Here is a 22,676-nt window from a genome sequence, read left to right as displayed (position 1 = left end):
TGGAAAATACTAATTAAAGTTCATTTTTCATATAGAAAAAGTTAAATTTTATTTCACGCTAAAAAACCGAAATTTCTTTCTTGCAAACTCGAAATTTATAATCAGTGACTTTTACAAAGATATTCCACATGGAACTGTCTCGTTACCAATTGCAAATTTGTTTTCACTTTTCATCGCCGACAAAAACCCCTGTTTGTTATTCCTAAACTTGTTCAAGGCATAGTCAGAATGTCAACTTTCTTTGAAACCAGTTTTCCGAAGCGTTCCTAAGGTTCAATTTTGCTAATGTCTCTGTTTATTTTGTCCAAGGCAGTCAAAATGTCCAATGTCTCTATTGTTTTCAATTTTATGTAAAAATCGTACAATGTAACGGGCTATGTAAAAGTCTCACTATTTTATGTAAAAATGTGTTATGTAGGATGTTTCCAAAGTGCTATCAATTTAGGTATATATATATATATATATTATATCGTTAATTTTTATCAATACAGGTTTTCAGCATAATCGCTATTTAAATGATACCATTATCGCAACGAAAAACTGATTTTTTCCAAACTGACTTCAAAGAACATTTTCGGTGTCTCCTCAATCCACCTATTTATGACATGGTTGAAATCTCAAATATAACACTCCGTAAAAGTTTTTTCAATTGTGGGAACAGAATAAATACTCTTCGTAGACGCTGAACAATTTCTGAAATTTTCATAGTCTCTTTTCACAAAAAGAAAATCTTCGTATCTTCCATGGTTTCAAACACAGTGCTACAGAAATACGCCTCTGTTAGTGAAGCAACTTAATTGGACTAAACAATGTGGCTCGAGATAGCTGCGTAAACATGTCAAGACTTGTCTCTGGTCGATAGTGTTTCCTGTAAGTTCAAAGAACTGAACTAGAGCTTAATTCCTAGAACTTTGAAATAATTCAACGTAGGTAACGACAATGTTAGCTTTTCAGTTTCGCAAAAATAGAGAATTGATGAATCGAGTTTAATTCTTAGCAAATGATCGTGAATTGAGTTCACTCTTTTTTATGAGCTTGTCGTGATATGCAGTGACTAATACAATTAAATAAACCATCATTTATTGCATATGGCGAAGAGATCATTCTCTCCAGAAAAAACATAAGGCATAGAAAGAAAAGAAAATGAAAGGTAAAAAAAAGGTTACTCGTTGGTAATAAAACTTTTGTGTTGTAAGTTCTGTACTGCTTTCTACTAAAAGCCGTTCCCAAACAGGACCTTCGAACGCTTCAGGGGTCCTGAAAGATCCGTAGGGTGCTTGCGACTAACCAATTGAGCTTGGGAAAGAGAACGAAAGTATACATTGCTATTCGCAGTGACTCATGCTTTTAGGTCACTGACCATTTTTTATATTTTAAAAGAATCATTTTGGCTACTTTGAGCTCAAAACGAGAATAGTTTTGAACACATTTCAGTGATTCTACATATTTCATGGACAATGGTCTATATTGTCAATTAATTGAAACTAAATACTTCTTACTAGCCGCTTGCGCAGCTAGCCGTCTAATCGCGAAAAATTTTGGATATCTTATTCAAAGGAAGTACCCAATTTAACTATTTTTTTGCGTGATGTCTGTAAGTACGGACAAAATAAAGGACTTTTTTTCCCCCAAAATGGATTTAAAATGGATTTTTTCGTGACGTCTGTACCATGAGTACGTCTGTACCATGAGTTGAAATTTTGCGTATGGGACTGCTATAACATCTAGTTGTGCAACTCTATTTTTTATTGCAATCGACAATTAATTAAGTTTGAATATCTGTCGAAGAATTAAGTTTGAATGAAGCGCAGCAAAAAATGTATATAATTTAATAGGCTGTACAAGAAAGTTATGTGGTGTACATATCAGATTTTTGTCACTTCGTAATATATTCGTCTTCTTAGCTATGTTGACGTACGGTTTTCTTCTTGCAATGTATCATCTTCAGAATTCGTCAGTACTGGCTATTGAGTAATCTGCCATTTAAATCGCCATTTAAATCCAGGTTTCAATAAACTTGTGACTGCGTTTCGATCAGCCATAGATAAAAATTTCAAAAGGCAAAGTTATCACATGTGACTAAAAATAGAACTGCATTTCTCTCTTGAGCATCGTTCTAAAATTACTTTACAGCAGTTGAAAAATAAACCAGTTGGCATTTATAACGTATTTAGTCCTGTTTCAACAAAAGGCTTTTTGAATCTCTGGCTTCAGGATGAATCAGGAAATATTCCATCAGGAAATATTCCATCAGAATATATAAATGTTTTCACTCAGTGATCGCAGGTCACATTCAGCAGATTTGATAGATTACTGTGGCAAAAGCAGCGGAACAAACTCCAAGGAGAGTGAGAGCAAAACTGTTTTCCGAATGGAAATGATGAATCAATAAAAGTTAAGAAGCCATCAACCATTTATGATAGAATCTGTGAAAACAACAACAAATAAAAAAAAAAAGGTTCGTGTTAGTTACATCAGGTAATCACTGCAGAAGATGATCTGCTAGCAAGCTCGATTGCTGAAGAGACCGTCTGATGTCAGGCTTTGAAAACTTATGCCAAGAAATTTTACTTCCGTCTCGCTTCGATTGAAACAGTGTATGTGTCCTTAGGAGGTCAAGAGGTGCCTCGTAATAAATATTTCGTAATGTTTCAGGGTCATTGTGGTCTCATTTAACCAACCAGCCTACCGTGGAGAAAACAATCTGAAATGAATTGTCCAAAGAACTGTGGGAGGGGTGGAGAAGATTAAGTGTCACGTGAAGGTCATGTTCGTGATTCTTCAACAGTTCAGACAGAAAACTGATACAAGAACAAAGTCGTTGGATGCCTTGTGATTGAGTTTGTTTTCATTATCGCCTAGTAGACTTTATGGGTGTCAGTGCTTCATGATGAACTTATCGAACGTGGAACCAAAATAGGTGTTAAGTATTCCATTGTTGGTTTTCAGACAAAAAAAAAATTCTATCGGCAAACATATGAAGCTACTGAAGAACTTACGCCTAGATTCGAATTAGTTTACGTGATCTTTTGGAACATGATAATATTCAATTCTTCCATAGGAAACGATGAGGATTTCTGGATTGAATCAGTTGCACGAGTTGCAGTTGCGATGAGCTTCCCTTTCCAAGAGATCCTAAGTCTTTTTTCATTCCTCTAATCATTAAGTCATTTTTTAAAAACAAAATAGCATAAGTACCTTTTATCCGGGGTCAGATTAAAACTTTTAGGCCCTAAGCACTTAAAAGATGTTGGTTTACGCCAATTTTATTTTCATTCCTTCTCTCTCTCAATTTTGCTTTAGCTGCACCACGCATTCCATGATAAAACGGCAACGAAAAAAGTTTTGGTGCCTCCTTTCCGAATGCCTAGATGACATTGTTGTGGCGTCCCTTTTCCTTGATGCCCTAATCACGTGCTTATAGTGCTCAATAGTTAACCCAGCCCTTCCTTTGGCTTAAGCTGACGGACCTCCAAAAGTTCATTGCAGGTGAATCTTTAGCAATCCATCACTGCTGACGAAAATATCGTGTCATCGTATCTATGATGAAGCCTATTTAAATAGTGCTATGAGCGAAGATCACAAGCTTGACAGTCTGCAAAATGTTATCATCGTAGAGGCTCGATCTCGTAAACAAGACCAATTTTTATGTATACAATGAGCATATGTGATATACTAATATTTTAAAGCAGAGTTCGTTATCGCATTAGTATTGCATTAATAATTAATGCATTAGTGATGTACTAGTATTTTAATGAATAGGGGGGAAGACCATGATACACTAGCCGCTTAGCACCTAAAGTAATAGTTATAAAACAGAAAAAATCTATAATGATTTTAAGAAGCCCATCTAGCGTATAAGTTTATTATTTAAATGAATCAGTTATTTACAGTTTCAGCCTTTATTGCAAATTTTCCTTTCCATTTCCTCGCCAGAATGCAAATTAGTTAGATGGTATTGAAATTAAAGTTTTTGCCCTGTAAGGAAAGCACGTTTCTGTCTCTCTTGGGCACAACGTTAGTTCCTGCCAGCTCTAATAAGTTAGTAATTCTTCGGTTTTGCATTATCACTGTCAACATTTGAATTTATTACACCGGTTAGAATTTCTCAGCGAGCTTAAATTCAAATTCAAATTTGTAGTCTTTGACTACTATTCTACGTTTTAAATTGAAATTCACTGTTTCTTTATTATCGGGTAGTACCCGAGTAGTCCAGGTGCCCGGTCCTCCTGTCACCTGTTACTTTATTTTCATTACCACGAGTTGCAGGTAATTTCTGAGCACAAGAACGGGCATTTATGTTCAAAGTTCTGTTTAAACAAAAAGATTTATTTAAACCTTTTCAAATCTTTATAGTAACTTTCAGACACAGTAATAATTCGCTTCGCGTCTGTTATGGTTTTGAGCTATTTGCTTTTACCAGAACAAGGAAAACCTTATAAGTCTTATTTCAATACATATATATATATAATTATCTCATGAATGCATATATCACACGATTTCGATGCACTTTTATTTAAATCAATTCGTCAATTCTATTAAATTTTGTCATCGTATCTATGTATCGTATCTTTGTTTAAATATCTTGTATCGATACATACATACGATGAGAAATTCTAACCGGTGTAATAAATTCAAATGTTGACAGTGATAATGCAAAACCGAAGAATTACTAACTTATTAGAGCTGGCAGGAACTAACGTTGTGCCCAAGAGAGACAGAAACGCGCTTTCCTTACAGGGCAAAAACTTTAATTTCAATACCATCTAACTAATTTGCATTCTGGTGAGGAAATGGAAAGGAAAATGTGCAGTAAAGGATGAAACTGTAAATAACTGATTCATTTAAACGCTAAATGGGCTAAATGGGCTTATACGCTTATACGCTAAATGGGCTTCTTAAAATCATTATAGATTTTTTCTGTTTTATAACTATTACTTTAGATGCTAAGCGGCTAGTGTATCATGGTTAAAATATATTATACTTAGCTTAATGGTAACACTTTGTAAGACAAAAGTATTTTATTTCTAGCAGTGGTAGCAGTAGCACATTGCTTCTAAAATGCCGAGTTTGTTGAAAAGTGAAAGATATGCATTTTGTCGAATGTACACAGTCTGACGCACTTGAGATAGAAGTGTTTAATTTCGAGCAGTGTACAAAATTTGGTATCTTATTTTCCATAGCGCGAGGAACATTCATATGCGCTTATAGATACTTCATTCTTTAATAACAATACAGATGACAGGCTGCCACTGCGCGAATTAAAATATCTTACCTTCCATGCGGTAGTATATTGTTCAACAAAGTGTAAGATATTTAATTTTTCTTTCAAATTTATTTTATCATTATTCAACAAACTAAGCGATTTAAAAGCAATAAATACTGATTTATTTTAATTATTATTAATTATCAATCAGGGCTTGTGGCTGTATCCATGAAATGACATTAGCTAATATTCATTAAGATTATTACATATTTTCTATTCTTTATAATAATTATTTTATGCAGTGGTGGCATATAACCACACAAGCGGCTAGTGAAATTTTAAAAATTCAAAATATCAGACATAATGCTGTAATGTAAGGAACCATCTACGATCTATCGTCTAAGAAATGAAGTATAAAAACCACAAAAGTGGTCTGTAAAAGGAAAAGCACTTAAAATTTTTAAGAACCTGAGAGTGGAGATCGAAAAAAAGAAATCTTTAAGAGTTTCAGTTCTAAGAGCTTTTGCTCGTAAGGGTAATATAAACCGTAAGATTTTAGAAAAGTGGAAAAAAATAATAATGATGGCAAAGAGCCGCATCTTAAGTGTAAGCTCAAGAACTTTGAGTTGCATATGCGCAAAATTTTCATTAAAACTCGGAAGTGAACTTTCCTAAGTACGTCTCTTAAATTGATATCCCTTGATGAATTCAAAGTACTTACTAGTATATACAAAATACAAGCTGTATTAGAAAATGTTTGATAGTATTATAAAGTTTTTTATTCAGAAAATATTCATTTTAATGAATAGAAATTTTTTTCTGTTAGTTTACTAATCCTTCCAATGCTAATGAAACCTACAGGAACACAAAAAGATGTTTCATAATATCTTAGGCTTACCAATGGTTGCCCTTGTGACCAATTCCGCTAAATACCCATTAGTTGTCGAGAGGTAAGATAGATGAACACTGGTAAATAGACCCATGTTCAGTTCCCTTTTAACGGCCTAGTTGGATGGAAACTTTTGAGTTTCCCCCATGTACTATTAGGTAAATAGGAGCCTATGTCGTTTTAAAAAATCATCCATGAAGGTATCTTTCACCTTAGGCAGGCAGCCCTCGCATGATTATAAATGCGCCTACTAAATAACTAGTCTAATCTAATACCGTCGAAAAGTGCTTCGACTTGCGTCCGAATACCGACAAACGAATTATTTCCTAGGCATTTCCATTGTTTCACCTAAGTTTGTTGTACTACAAGGTTTATTCTATTATTGTAGAGACATTACGTATTTTATTTCAGAAGCAGGAAGAAATGAAAAATGAGCAACGCCCTTCGCCGGGAATCGAACCACGGACCTCTGCAATACGCGTCCAGCATGCAGACCACTACACTACGAAGGCATGCTAAAAAGGCGGGAGAAATACCTTATAGTATGGCGTTACTGACTCCTTGTGTGATGTTCTTGTATGACGTCAGTAGACAGACAAAATTATCTTCTCTCTAGTTCAAATATGTGTTCTTCCGATGCTTAAGAGAGTGATTTCACTTTACTCACAGAAGTGGGAGAAAACTTGCTTTGGAGCAGGATGTCGACGTCATTACGCTGACTGAAGTTGATCCGGAAGAGCAAACCTTCTAGCGTATTAACTGGTTTCTTTCACTTCTGTCACTAAGTCATGTGAACGCTGGGAAGAGCCTAACCGTGTTCTTCTAATTATCTTGGTTTTATCAATACATGTAAACAATAGGATCTAATTTTCCTTAAAGATTACTTTCCGAAGACATCCCTTCTCGATGATAGATAACCCTCGCTTGCTTTACTGTAATTAATTAACTAAACGGTTCATAGTGTGGTGAATAGTTAGTAACCGTTTAGGTGTTTAAAAGTTATGTTTCCTGACTTGGCCCTTGTCTCACACAGTCCCACCAGTGACGGGGCGGTTGAAGACTGTTGAATATCAGCCGTTTGTCCTGGGTTCGGACCCGGATGCATGATGTTTTCGTGATTTCCTCAATGTGCAAGACGAATTTGAGCCAGATTCTCTTAGAAAGTCCTCCCCGAAGGCAATCCTGACTTGATGCAGATAGCCTTTGTGTTCTTAGATTCAAATAAACAATAACGAGCCCCATTTCCTGTTGCTTCAAAACCGGACACTTACTTGAAGACAAATTTTAGAATACGGCCGATCCCCTCGGTCCTTTAGCTTTCTCATCTTCGAGAACATTGTCCAGGATGCACAACTGGAGTTGAGTTGTTGAGTTGAGTTGAGAGCAGAATGCAGAATCTGGACACCCGTGCGGCTTACTAAGACTATTCGGGTCTAGTCCAGGTTCCGCAACTATCCGGGGCAACACCTCATGGGGCCTATAAGGGCATACATTGGTCCTGTATACATGCTTACATAGTTCATAACATATGCTTATAGTTACATAGTTCATAATATATGCTTACATAGTTACATAGTTCATAGTACATGCTTATATACAAGTAGTTCATAATACATAGATCTTTCATAATACTTGCTTACATAGTTCATACATATACATGCTTACATAGTACATAGTTGCTTATATAGTTCATACTTGCTTACATAGTTCATAATATATTGAGCCTGTTGCATAATACATACATAGTTCATAATAATTTTCATTGGCCATAGTACATACATGTTTCATAATATATTGAGCCTGTTACATAATACATACATAGGTCATAATAATTTTCATTGGCCATAGTACATACATGTTTCATAATATATTGAGCCTGTTACATAATACATACATAGGTCATAATAATTTTCATTGGCCATAGTACATACATGTTTCATAATATATTGAGCCTGTTACATAATACATACATAGGTCATAATAATTTTCATTGGCCATAGTACATACATGTTTCATAATATATACAGTGGGCCGTAATACATACATGTTTCATTAAATATATAATAAAAAAAAAAATAAAAAAAGGTAGAAGAGAGAGAGAGAGGAGAGATTGACAGGGAACTATTCCACACTGCACAAATCTGTTCTCAATTCCTCCAGTTTCTGCATTATCTGGCCTATTTTGATGCGAAATGCTGGCTGTTTGATCAGATAACGCTTATGAGAAGTTGCCTGTTCCGGAAGCTTCATATGCCACTTTTTGTGCGGTTAGAGAACTGGAGTAAACCGATGTTTCATTCGCAAGTAGAAGGGAAAGACAGACACAAGCAGCCAAGCCTTAACGCCGGAGCTTGGTTTAAACTCCAGGGGTTTGGTTTAAACTTTGGAATTTAATCTACCAATCAGCTTCCTCTCAGTGCTGTGGCATCATGGATAAATTTCCTTAAATATAAATGAATATAGAATTTTTAGCTCTTAAACTTCTTTTCAAATTATTCGGTCATATATTACCATTTATGAAAACATTTGTAGAACTCATAGAATAAAAATTTGAAAGGGTCCAGATTTTAACTGTCGCCCAAACAGCTTCTTTTAAATTTTTATATGATTTATCAGTCGAGATTATCGATACAGATGGCCGAAGTGGAATAGCGAAATATTTTATAAAACATGAAAGCGAAACATGAGAGGCTATAATATATCTTCTGTACATTTAAGAAATAAAAAAAAATCAAATGTGAACGCCATATCTCTCCTTTGTACGGCCTATTAAATTATAAACATTTTTTGTTGCACTTCATTTTAATTTATTTTTTCAAATCATTATCTAACTGAATTAGCCGATCCCTCGAGTCAAGCTGAAAATGACATCAGAAACTGCAAATTTTGAAACTAAATATGCCGGTCCATTTTTATCGCACAAATGTCAAATTTCTTACGGTTTTATTTTTTCATAACAAGTGGGCGGCAGCTTTCCCAAATGTAAGTATAGAAGCCGGGAGATGGTATTAAAAGTTAATTTTCGTTATTTGTGGAAAATATTTTTTTTTATTTGACATCACCAAGCATGAATATTTTCGTCATTTAAAACACTTCTGTAACTAGAAGTACAGGACTAAGACAAACGACTGCGAAAATAAAGACCAGGTAAGGACTTCTAAGCCGAGTAAAGGTTGCGTGTGTATGTGCGTGTATATATATATATTCGTGCTGCTGATTGCAATAAAAAAGGGAGATAGATGCACAACTAGATGTTATAGCAGCCCTATTTACAAACTTTGAGCGTTCTACAACGGCTAATCGTTTTTGAGTTGTACGAGATGCATACACACGTGCGTACGTACGTACAGATATCATGAAAAAATTCGTTTTGAATCCATTTCACTATCCGTTTTGGAATAAGGGGTCCTTTATTTTCTCCTTACGTACAAATGTCATGCAAAAATGTAGTTAAAATAGATTCAGGAACTGTCAAAACGGATATTTTTGTTGAAATCTGATAACCAAAAATTTTCGCGATTGCAATATTTCCTTTACTCTGTACAAGGAAGTAAAAATATATAACGTCTCTAAAAATACTGAATATCTTTCATTAGATGTATCACAAATGAAATGGATTTTTATTTAAATCAATCAGATTGAAAAGTAAAAAAGCACTGTTTTTAAGAACTACATCTGTTGCTTTTCAGTAACTTTGTTTGCTAATCTACAGCAAGCAGATTCCATTTTAAAGACAATTAAATACCTTGCATTTTGCCGAATGGCTAGTAACTCGAATGAAAAGTGAAGCAACGCACTGATACATTTAATCAAAGCAAAATCGTGTTTCCAAACAATAGCTTTGAGCTAATAATTCATTATTCGAAACTTATAAGCGGAGGTGGTTTAATTTTTTTTTTTTTTTTTCCAAGTCTGCTATATTCAAAATTTACTCTGTCGTCAAAGGCATGTGATTTCCAGTTTTTCGCCATTATCCATTCACCAACTTCCAAAACATCTGTGTTTTTTTTTTTTTTTTTTACAAATCCGCAATCCCCTTCGATGAGCTGAAATGGAAACATGCTTTCTCTCCTATCACCAGACTGCTGTTTATTCGAAAGTTTCATCAGAACGCAGAACTTGAACGGAGTATATGCATGCGTTATCTTTTGTAATGTGCCATCTTTATTTATCCTGTTTTGCATATCGTAAGCGATAAAAACGAAAATCTAATTCAAAATGTTTTCTATGTAAATTTGAGAAACCTAAGCAATACCCAAAACCGGCAGAATAATCTAAAAACTTGCGTCAGACTTGATACTTATCGAAAAATAAATGCTTAGTGCACGAGGAGTTTGTACGGATCGATATGTCATCAGTTTACAAATTTATACGAAGTAAGCGTTTATGAGAAAGTTCCGAAATAAATTATTGGGTATCGCGGGAAGCACTTCGAAGTACGAGTTAGAAAATACGTTTGCGAAGGAAATTGAACGGGTAATGATGCAATTGAGGAAAGTCAATTCTTCTCCCCACCCGCGTCGGAGAGGAATCTATTAAATTTCAAAATGAATTTATTTTACCTTTAACTGCCGGCAAGGTTGCAGTGTATTGAAAAGAGAATTTTGAACCTTGGTGCTCGGTGCAAAATTAAATTCAAACAAAATACTAACTCATTTCTAATATTTTCAAATTGATGCTTGTTTACCTTAAAGATACTTAAAGTGAGGAGGTTTTCTGCATTTGATTGTGCTCCAACGCTTCCACAGAGTTATCTTCTATTCTATAACCTTTGTTCGTAATTACACTTAAATACAAAATGCAGATAACTAAATATAAAAGGAGTTTTCTAACTGTAAACTTGAAAAGGTACCGGAAACCTTTTGAATTTCATTGTCATAAGGAAAACAACGTTCATCAAAAGTATCGTCACCTTTTGCAAGTTGGTCATTGTTCACCAAGACTTGATGGTAACCTAGCATAAAGGCAAAGGTGTGTCAGCACTCATTTGAAATCCGATGTCAGGATCTTAAAAGTTCCGGCACCCTTTTGAAGTTCAATATTACAAGGAAAGCAATTTTCATCAAAGCTGCCGGAACGCCCATGTTAAAATCTTAATCTTGACGAACAGCCGCCAACTTGCACAAAGGTACCGGTGCCTTTTCAAGCTGACCATTACTTGCCAAGACAATGCTGACATGAAGGCACGAGTGTGCCAGCACCCTTATGAAGTTCGGTATCATGATGTCATCCAAGTGCCTGAATATAGGAAGAAACTGGATTACTCCAATTAATTAAATGGCTCTATTAACCAGAATCAACTATATTATACTTGTTATACAAAAACAAAGAAAAAACTGTTTTTTCCAATTAACCGAATACCTTTTAACCAAATCGACTCTATTATACTAATTAAAAAGAAAGAAGGAATAAAGATTCCGATGTTTAAAGCATTTAGCTTTCTCTTTGCTACCTCCCAAAATGGTCATGTAATAGTAGCGAACTAGCAGAAATATATATATCTCGATTTGGAATCATTTTGTACAATTATTTGAATAAAAAAAAAAGAGAGAGAGAAAGCGTAAAAAACCATTTTTATTCATTTTGCACCTCGTCATAGTCATTCACCACCATAATATAATGACTGTTCTCACCCATTTCCTGCACTCTTGCCGATGAGAATTAAAAGGCCAAAGGGAGAAAAAGACGTACCATTCGTATAATTTAGCAACGCAAAACCTTTCTCGTAAAACCCTTCTTATTTTAGCCTGTCGTGCACTTCTAAAGCGCAGCAGCCATTCCGCTTAATGTTTCAGAATAAAATTGGGCCCCGGCAAAATAATTCCCCCACACCACCCTCGCTTTGTGCCCGAGTAAAAATAACCGGCCCACACCACTTTCCGAAATCTCCTGGCGAGAATAAAAGTACGCAAGGACCTTCTCTCTCTCTCTTGAGCGGAGTCGGATTTTTACGAGGGGAGCCATAATTTTTAGTTTTCTCGTTTGTAGGCGAAGGGGGGCTTACATGTGGCGCGCGTGCCGCCCTCATCCAATTGGCTGTCTCTCGAGCGCTATCGCTGCTAGCCTGCGAGTCTGCGTAATAGTCCGGAGTGGGAGAGATATCGCTACAATAACTGAAACGCATCTGGCGCGCCAAGTTTGGCGATGAATCTCTTGTCCCGAAACTGCGTTTCAACACGGTATGGAAGGGAGCAATTCCTTTTGGAACAAAAGGACTAATTACGATATCCATTAACACTAACGGAGTACTTTTTTTCAAATGACATCCTGAGGACTCTGAACATTCTTGTTCCGAAAGAACCTGAAGGCAGTCAAAGGTATAGAAAGTGCTATTAACGCCGGAGGACTCGGACTCGAGGTCCAACCTCAATCGAAACTGATTATTACGAAATATTGTACGGTCGGAATAATTGGTGATGATAAGGAGTTACTTGAGAATTAAATGAAATGTAAGAACATTGACCGCGCATAAAATTCAACACATGTTGATAAGCTGATGATATGAGGTTACTGCTAAAATTTCTTTTAACTCATATCAAAGCACATAGTTACACAAGCAAGTGAAGCAGAAACCATTTTAGGCAAAATTTACAATATATTAAAAGCAACAGGGATTAGAAATAAATTATAAATTTTGTATAGTGCAAGAAACAAAATACAGAAAGGTAATAAATTATTTGTAAATTATCCCTTAAGATAGCCGTTGGCCGGTTCACATAGTTACGAGAATTGTAATTATAATTGTCTGTAGGATTGATGTTTTTATTTAATTTCCTAATATTTAAATGGAAATTGTGTGCCGGGCGATGGAAATAAGCACAAAATTGTGCAATGCCCAGTTCTTCATGAATTACGAGTATATTGTTCTTTACAAACCAAAGGCAGTAGGCGATTTAACTGAGAATGCAATTCTGCACAGTCTGAAGTTGCTTCCAAATGGTTTTGCAAGAATATGCACAAACAGGGCAGTCTTAACTTAGCATGGGACATAATATGGTTTTCTAAATGAGTATCTTGTTGTCTAGAGATGAAGCGCCGTTCCAGACAATTAAGGGAAAAAGTTTAGCTTTACGGACCCGGAACTTCTGGATAATAGATTGTATCTATAGGGCCTATGTAAGATAAACGTCAGGGATTACCCTCAGATAGGCGACGCGCTTAGCCCGGGGCAGGGAAGAATCACATAGTTTTATATTTCCATTAATCTTCCTTTTCCTTGTGAAGAAAATATCTTTAGATTTGTCTACAACGATTTCCACTTTCCATCTAATTAGCCAGGTCTCAAGTGCCTGGATGTGGTCTTGTAATGTTGGACGAATGCTCAGTAAAAAATTTTTGTGGGGATCGCAGTGTCAGCAACACATAGTGCTAGTGTGGTGTTGGCTTTTTGTGGCATGTTCTTCATATACAAACTGAAAAGTGTAGGTCCCAAGAGCGATCTCTGAGGTACACCGGCTAGGATAGCAGGGTGAGATGAGTATATGTTTGATATGCGAACGGGAGAAACACAGGACTAATAAAGTTTTTGCTTGTCAAGTAAGATTGAAGGATGTTCGTGATGTTCCCCGGGAAACCCAGGATGACTAATTTGTAAATGAGGCGATCCAGCCAGACCATATCGAAAATTTTGACTATATCCAAGACGAATCCTGCTGTAAAATTCTTCTGTTGAAGACCTTAGGTTCAACCCATTCGGTAGAGCTGATCTGTGGTGGAAAGGTAGCGACGAAAATCAAACTCACGTGGAATTATCAGATTCTTTTCTTTGATGATTTATTTTTTCTAGAATTGCAGCTTGGACGATCTTGATTACTGTAGATAGCAGGCTTATCGGACGATACCATGTAGGTGATGCAGGAGGCTTGTTCGGTTTCAGGATCGGTATAATTACCGCTGTTTTCCATGGTGATGAGAAAATGTTTATATTTTAAGATAAGTTTTCTGATTTTAGTAAGGAAGAAAACTGTCTTCAAAGGGAATTTCTTAATTATCTTTTTTGTAATATTGTACAATCCTGAGCTTTTCTTCTTCTTGATTTTCTTGATATAGCGGCTGACTCTCGAAGAGAATACTGGACTAATGTTATTCGCGTGTGAGTTTGTCATGAATTGATGCAATTGTGCCTGCAACTTTGTTTTGTGTCTGATCATGGATGTTGTTTGTGCGAAGCTAAAAGTTCTGTGCGATGCTAAAAGTTCTGCTTTCTCATTTTCTGTGTAGTGGATCCTCTTTGCGCCTTTAAGGGGAGGAATAACATTGTAGCTTTTCGTAAGACGTACCACGGCACGCCATATGTAAACATCACACTAAGAGAATCAATATAATTTGTTCAACGTTGTTGTACCTGTGAGTTAGAATGAGGGACATCTGACTTCACATTGAAGTTTACTGAGAATACTTTTTAGTCCTCAGGTAGCCTTGTACGTTGCCGTTGCCACCTTCCGACGTTTCTTTGCAGGATAAATTTTATGAGATCAGGAGAAAGTATGGTTTTTCGCTTTTTAGCCGTAGTGGAAGAATTTTCATATGTTGTAATGATAGCATCAGTGAAGCTCTTAATTAAGCTATCAATACCATTCCCCGAATGCGTCTTTGGGAGTGTGTACTGAATGTTATTTAGGGCTTTCCCAAAAGTTTCCCAGATAATAATAATGTGGTATCCACGTCAGACATTTTAACTAATTTTCTAATTCGAAAATCGAGAGGGGAAAATTATGCGAGTATTTTTAAAATTTTCTGAACGCAGCGCTAAAAAGCTGAAGTGGGGGAATACGCTAGGAAATAAACCATAGTTATAGAAATAAACTCTAGCAAAACTTACGAAATAGTTATAAGGTTTATGTTTATAAGAGAGCGTGGAAAACGAAAGCTAGGCTGAAAGTGAAGTTTAAAAATATTTCTTATCTGCACTGAGTTAGAAGTAAAATTTTCAAAGCTGAATCGGGAAAATACTAATGGGTTACAATTTACAGAAGCACTCATCGTGTGTATCATTGTAGTGCGATATGCTTGATTCAGCAGGGACATTAGCAGTATAATTGATAGACTGGATTTGACTGGATTATCTGCATAATGGCGAGGTACTTGACTCTCGTCTAGGGGGACTATTGAAAATTAAATGAACCTCGAACTTTCCTTTAATTGCATACTTTAAGGAATTTTTATTACATATTTCAGTGCATAGATCAGCTCATTAAAATATAAATAACAGAACAATAGGGGAATGGAATATTTGAAAGTTATTTTATTGAGTAATATTTTTCTGTTAAGGTACTGATTTGTCTTTAGTCATGCCATGATTGCAATTAAATTCAGGAAAATGAGGCATCAATGCATTAATTTTCTTATAAAACTGATTAAGATATACAGAATATATTGTAAGATTAATTATGAGACTGATACAGGTGGCCCTCAACTTTCGCACATTTTAAAAAATTCAAATTTTTAAAGATTTTTGTCGATATTGTAAAATTCGTGGTTTAAAATGAAGCCAATGTCAAGTAGAAAATCGCAGTGAAAAATCGCAGAGAAAGATAAATAATATCTTCCAGTCAGTTGGAAATCAATTAAAAAAAATGATGAGTGATTTTATAAAATAGGAAGAAACTTTGGAAACTATAGCAAATCAAAAAGGTTAGCGTAATGATTGAACTAAACTTGAGTGTCAACAGCGAAGATGTTAATAAGTTGATTTAATCTCACTCAGTATCTCTGGCAAATGAATACTTAATTCAGCAACAATAGTTAAATGAAATATACAGTGAGGAAGAAGAAACTGAGGAGATTGTCAAAACTTTGAACATCCAAATTACGACTGAAGCTATCACGCATCTTAAAAAATTTTTGACGATCATGGAAGAATGTGATTTCAATACAGAACGTACGTAGGGTGATCGAGGAAGACACAGCATGTTGTATAACTCTTTATCAAGAGAAAAAAAAAATGGGGAGAGTGTGATATTCAGCCCAATTTTTTATTGTTTTATTTTTTATACCTCTCTGTTTTGGAACATTCAGCATTCGCACATATTTTCGGGAACCAATCATGTACGAAAGTCGAAGTCCAACTGTATACCTTTTCAACGCTATTCCTGCGAAGTCCCCTGACATTTCACCTATGATTTATCATGTCTTCCCTCTCTTGAAAAAAACTAAGCGCAAATCCACCACGATGGGTTGACTCTGAAAGAGGAATGGAAATCGGCACACTTGGAAATTTTACGAAAACCCTTCTATCTTGGATATCACGATACAGACTTATACACCAGGAAAAGAAAAGGGGGGGTTATCAGATTGTAGGGTTCTATTTATTTTTACTAATATTTATTTTATTTATTTTGTGAACATTTCCTGAATTCTCTAATTTACTTTGCATTTCCTCGCCAAGCTGTAAATGAATTAGGGTGAACGAGAGTATTTAAACTGTTAGAGCGCAAAGGTTAGACAGAGCGTGATTTCAGTATTATGAGCACACCTTGTTAGTTTATACCAGCTGTTAATTTTAACTTTGGCTACGCATTCTTACCGCCAAGTTAGTATCCTGCCGGTTTAGGTTTCTAAATGAACCTATTAGCTTAACTTGAATTGTGTAGTATCGCACTAATCTTTACTTTAAATTTAGTGTTACCTTAACTTTTAAGTTCTCACCGCAAGTGTTCGGTGCTTTGTAAGCGCGTAAGTCCGCGCCATCTGTTAAATATTTTGTGTTCAATAAAAAGGTCTTTTACACTCCCCCCCTCTGGTTGTGTTCATCTGTGAGCAAGAATTGACAAGGATCACACTTAGAGGTAGATCTGGTCACTATATATTACTATATATTACAACATCGAAGATTTAAAAAATATTCTTTACATTTAAACAATGATTTAATAGCCTCCAATTTTTTTTTCCTTTTAAATTCGAGCTAATCAAATAACTTTATACAGTTTCTAGTGTTATCAGTACAGTAATGTACTGGAATAATTACAGTACTATAGTCCAATACGCACTGTGTAGATTTCCTTCAAGATGTTTTAAAATTTTCGATGGAACAAATCCCAATCAAAATTCACTTTTGACTGCATTTATTTTTTTTTAATGGCCGGCCGCTTTATTTAATAGTCATTGGCCTTGCGCCACTACAGGTGGCCTGAAGTGGTGGCCATTTCCTTATGGAAGCACCTAATATGTTGCCTCCTATGAACAGACGGACAGTTACAACCATGCCTTCTCCGGGATTGGAAGCTGGGCCCATCGCTACGGCAGGCAGGGTCACTAACCACTATACTGGCTGGGTGGCACATTTAAAGTTCATCATTTCCATCTATTAAGTTATCAGTCAATTATCAAATTTTGTAGTGAATTTTAGCCCAGAAAGGCTATTAGTCTCGAAACACTATTTTGCATTCGCTTTAAAAGTCATCCACTGACATTGTGTTGTTTAAATTTTCATTGGAGCCTTTTGCCATTCGGCAGAATGTAAGATATTTGTCTTTCAAATTAAATCTGTATGCTATTGATCAACAAGCTAACACATTTTAAAGCAATCGATGCAGTTCTTAAGATTTTTATTTTCCGTTATTATTCGTTATCATAAATGGATTTATTTTAATAAAAATGCATTCATTTCACGATATATCTAAGCATGAAATATTTTTGTAGAATTAAGTGATACATTTCTTCACATTTCGAATATATAAAACGTTCCCCCGTTAGTTTAAATGTCTCTTTATCAAATGTTTCGCTATTCCAACTGGGCCATCTCTGTTGATAATCTCTACTGATAAACCGTATTAAAGTTTAAAACAGCCGTTTTAGACGACCGTTAAAATCTGAATCCTTTCAGAATTTTTGAGGGAGAGAGAAGAGCGTTATCATTACTCCTATTTGGCTCACTTTCGAAATATAGACATTGTTTGAAATATAGAAATATAGAAATTGTTTACAAAATATAGACATCCTTTTGTCAATTTTGATTGATGTTCAAAGAAGAGCCGACACAAAGCAGGACATAAATGTCATTTCTTTGAAAAGAAGCAGGATATGAACCTCATTCTATGTGTTGTTGCTGGTATTAGGAACTTCCTTTACAGTCTACTGCTCAATTTATTTCTCTTTTGGTTCTGACGAAAAATCTTGTTGACATCTGTTAATGGTGCGGTGTGGTGTATTTAATTATGGCAAAGCACACTAGGGCTATCTGCCTAAGGGGAGGGATGCCTTCGTGGAGGACCTTTCTAAGGGAAACTGGCTCGTATACACGTTACACATGGGGAAAACCACGAAAACATCCATGCAGCCAGCCCGTTCGCGGGATTCGAACCTCGGACCGAACTACCAGTGTTCTGCGACTTTACCGCTCGGCCGCTGGTGGGCCCTGACATCTGTTAATGAAATGCTGCAGTCAGCCAACGAAGGTCAGAAATTACTAATAAAGCGATTATCAGCTCATTTCGTTGGCGTTACAAACCATCTTTACAAAATTTGCAAACCCATAGCATTTTTTTACCAAGCATTCATCATCTACCACACTTGCGAGTGTTGGTGTTATGCAAATGGTAAGACCCATGTTTTTACCTCTTCTTATAAAATAAAGGAAGTATTGTAACCGCGAATAATTTCGATTATCGGATTGATAAGATTTCGATTATCAGATTTCGATATCATTTATATTTATCGATTCGATTTATCATTTATTTCGATATCTTATATATATATGTATATCATTCATTATACATTTCGATATTTCGATATCAGATTTCGATAGATATTTATTTATCAGATTTCGATTATCATTTTGAACGTGCCCGAATACATTTTAACTATTTTTATGTAACGTCTGTACCTACGGACAGAATAAAGGATTCTTTTTTCCAAAATCGATTTTAAAAAAGATTTAAAATAGATTCAAAAGGATTTTTTCGTGCCGTCTATACGTACGTACGAATGTATCTGGCATAATCACAAACAATTAGCCGTAGAACGTTCGAATTTTGTATATGGGACTGCTATAACAGCCAGTTATACATCTCCCCTTTTTATTGCAATTGGCAATACCAGAAGTATATACCTACCCCACTTACCCGTTAGCTATTTTCGCAACCGTTTGTCGTTGTCATATGCTTTTAATTAAAGAAGTATTTTAAATGACGAAAATATTTATGTTTTAGTTATGTCAAATTTAAAAGAAAATTAATTTTGGACAAATAACGAAGTATAACTTTTAACGCGGTCTCCCGCTTCCTATACCATATTTTCCCACCTTTTTATTGGTTTTTTAGCATCTTTGGTGCTATAAGTCTCAAACGTCATGTTCTTGTCTGCATCACTTTTCAGACGTTGCCACCAAATGTTATCACCGTGAACTATTTTTAAAGAAACTAAAAGTAAAAATCTGTATATAGGCATGCATATGTTTCTCGTAGAGTGAGCCGTGGCATCACTACTTGGAATAAAACATTTATGTCTCTAACGTGCCAGACTACAGCAGCCATTCGCCAAAATATGAAACATTTATATTTCAATTTGAATTTTTTTTTAATTTTGAATTTTTTAAAAAAACTCGGCTGTTCGAAAGCAATGTATTGCCATTGCCGGAAATAATACTTTTATCTTTCACGTGCCTGTATTATATTGAATAGACTCTAACATATCTTCTAACTTTCAAATTTAACCTAGATGATGGTTATTGAGTAACAAACTAAGCGATTTAAAAGCAATAAACGCAATTTTAAGAACCTTTTTTCTACTTGTTAACATGATTAATTTACATAAAAATACATTAAAATCATAAGTTAACTAATTAGAAATACTATACATTTTTTTTGAATTTACACTAGCTGAACTTATTAAAGTCGTTATATATATTTTCTTTTTTATGGTAACTATTTTAGGTGGCTGGCTAATTTAAAGAAAAAAAATGCTGTCGGAAATATTATAAATCTGGTATGCAAAGATGCTCCTCTTATAGTATAAATGAATAAAGGATCAAATTGAATATATTTACACGATAATAAATATTTAAGCCACGATATAACATGATAAAACCATGGTATATGATAATCATTTTAATTTCTATTTAATACTTATTATTTAATATGGCAAATGTAAAAAAAATATATTTTAACACTTAATCACACACCCTCGAGAATTCTAAAGATAGGCCGTTTTGAAAAATTTTTGTAAATGTGCTGCAGAACTTTATATGGCGTAAGCGCAAAGAAAGCGGTGATTAATAATAAAATGAAAAAAAAAAAAAAAAAGTTGAGTCAGCAGTCCAAGATCAGACTGGTAATCTGGGAGCTCAAATGAAAGCACAAAAACCTTAACAAAACCCTTGGTGCGACGTTAAAATATGTTATGCTTTCAGATTTTCTATCTTTCTCTTTTCCAGCTGTTTACTTTCAATAGCATGCGAATAACTTTGAGCTTCTAGCGCATTTTAAATAGCTGAGGAATATATCTGTTCTTGCCTTAAAAAGCATAAGGAAAGTATTATAAGAAAGTTATCATTCATCTATATAAAACGGATTACATTTTATACTATACGTTCCAGTTTAAATTCTTTTAAATTATGCAATAAAACTTCTAATTCTTCTGCTGTTTTGGATGCCATCCACCGAAACAACAGTACTTAAAAACTTGACGTCTCCAATTACTATCGATGTTGATTGGATTGTTTGCGCTGATGCGCTTGGCGATACTGAATTTTCGCCTTTGGCGATATTTTGTGCGCAATCACTAAACCGACAGCCCTAGGAAAATCAGTACGATGGCGACTTCCGTAGCAGCATTTACTTCATTTTCCGCGAGTTGATGGGGCGCGCCGTTTAGCCCCACCCTCTTAATAGACAATCTTTCAATTCTCGGATCAAATTCTTGTGCAGCGACCTTTCGCGGGCGCGAGAGACTCCTCTTCCTCTTCGAGAAAAAAAAAAAAAAAAAAAAATCTTCAGAAGTCGAAAACGCTCGAAGCCACGTTTGTTGACACTTTTAACTTTCTTCTGGCAGCGAAGGTTTTGTTTTGTTTACATTGTTCGTGTCGAAGAACTTGACCACATTCCAACGTGACTTGTGACTGACATAGAACTTTATCGTTTGCAAATTTTCTGGAATTTTTTAATAACGTAATTGAAGAACTTTCTGATATTGAAATCGGGTCAGTAGTCTTCGATTCCGTATTTAACGTATTAAATTTTTCGCTCTTTGAACTTGGTACTGTCAAGTTAGTATGAGAATACAAAACTAAGTCTTTATAGCGTATGGTAATTTCTGCAAAAATGTCTGGATTTATTATTCAGATAGTTAAGATATAGTTAAAGAACTAGTTTTTTTTTTCCCCCTCTCCATGGAAGGATTTATCCGTAAAAGGCATCAGTCCTTGCGCGAAGCTAAGAGAAGATCATTGCATTTTGGTCGTCGTTTCTCCGATTGGTAAGTTTTAATGGTTCTCTTAAATTTTTGGTATTTAAAGTTTTCCTGCGTGTTATATACCAGCGCCGTTCAATTTTGTGTATTTAGCCATTCTTAAAAATTTGTGTACTTCAAGGAGAAATTTACGACATCTTTAAAAGGCAGTTTAATTTCTAAATGCAATATAATCATTCATATCGTGCAAATAGTCTTAGTTGCGCAAGAAATGTTTTCGTGCTCTGTGTTCTATTCTGTGCATATTTCGCGTTCCTGATTATTGATCAAATTATTAAATAGTGCAATAAACAAAAGCTAAAGAGAAAACTGCAAAAGTGAGGAATAACGAGCACAATAGTTATTATAAATAGATATATAACGACTTTAATAAATCCAGTTAATGTAATTTCGCGGGTTCGGCTAGTAATTAATAATAAGTGAAATGAATCTGCGTATATTGCTTTTAAATGGTTTAATTTGTTGATCAATATCCGAATAAATTTGAAAGAAAACATAAATATCTCACATTGTGCTAAACGACAAACACTACGTCGTGGAAGATTAAAATATTTTAGTTCGGGCAGTAGTAACTTATTTCTTTCAAATCACGGACATTGTTGACTAAATTCGAGAGACAAACCTATTGTTTTGTCGAATGGCAACACACTTCTTTTATATTGCACACTTTTCTGATTTAATTTGAAATATAAATATTCCACGCTTTTCTAAATGACAACACAAAGTTTTTAGATCACCAAGTCTCTAATCAAAATTTCCTTTATTTCGCTTCGGGGTGCACTTGTTCGTCTGGAGGAGTATATGTGTTTAAGACTTAGTGATATATTGCATTTTGCCGGATGGTAACGCCCTTTTTTCATATTGCTCAGTTTTTTAATTAAATTCGAAATAATAGGTTCTTCGTTATTTAAAAGTTGAAGTTTTAGCTATGTGCTCAGCAAAATGTTGCAATGAAACTAATTTTTCTCGATAAATTCAAATTTTTGTCGGTTAACTTCCATCCGTAAATAATAACATTCTTTGTAAGAACCTCCAATTTGCTATAAATGGGGGGGGGGGTATACGATACGCGAAGTAATACTCCCATACACTCGGCAAGCAGGTTGTTGTCACATCTATAGAATTTTAAGACTAAATTCATAAGCTGTCAAAATTTGGGTTGGGGTAATATAATTA

The 22,676-nt window shown here is 35.0% G+C and overlaps 1 protein-coding gene across 4 annotated transcripts in view; it reads left to right on the top strand.

Annotated features, from left to right (window-relative positions):
- Window positions 1-22,676, top strand: part of LOC118194037 (rap guanine nucleotide exchange factor 2-like) — a 648,324-nt gene that overhangs the window by 308,681 nt on the left and 316,967 nt on the right. The window contains exon 1 of one of the 4 annotated variants that reach the window (XM_085815116.1): window positions 20,883-21,506. The exons of the other annotated variants lie outside the window; for them this stretch is intronic. Coding sequence (XP_085671242.1) covers window positions 21,421-21,506 — 86 coding nt within the window. The 5' untranslated portion in view covers window positions 20,883-21,420. Of the gene's footprint in view, window positions 1-20,882; window positions 21,507-22,676 lie in introns of those variants that run through there. 4 annotated transcript variants of the gene reach the window in all.

This window comes from Stegodyphus dumicola, chromosome 4 (genome assembly GCF_044657685.1).
Source record: "Stegodyphus dumicola isolate Sdum_Otavi_A_Nest chromosome 4, ASM4465768v1".
Taxonomy (NCBI): domain Eukaryota; kingdom Metazoa; phylum Arthropoda; class Arachnida; order Araneae; family Eresidae; genus Stegodyphus; species Stegodyphus dumicola.
Note: the sequence above shows the minus strand (reverse complement) of the source record. Positions and strands in the feature narration are given on the sequence as shown.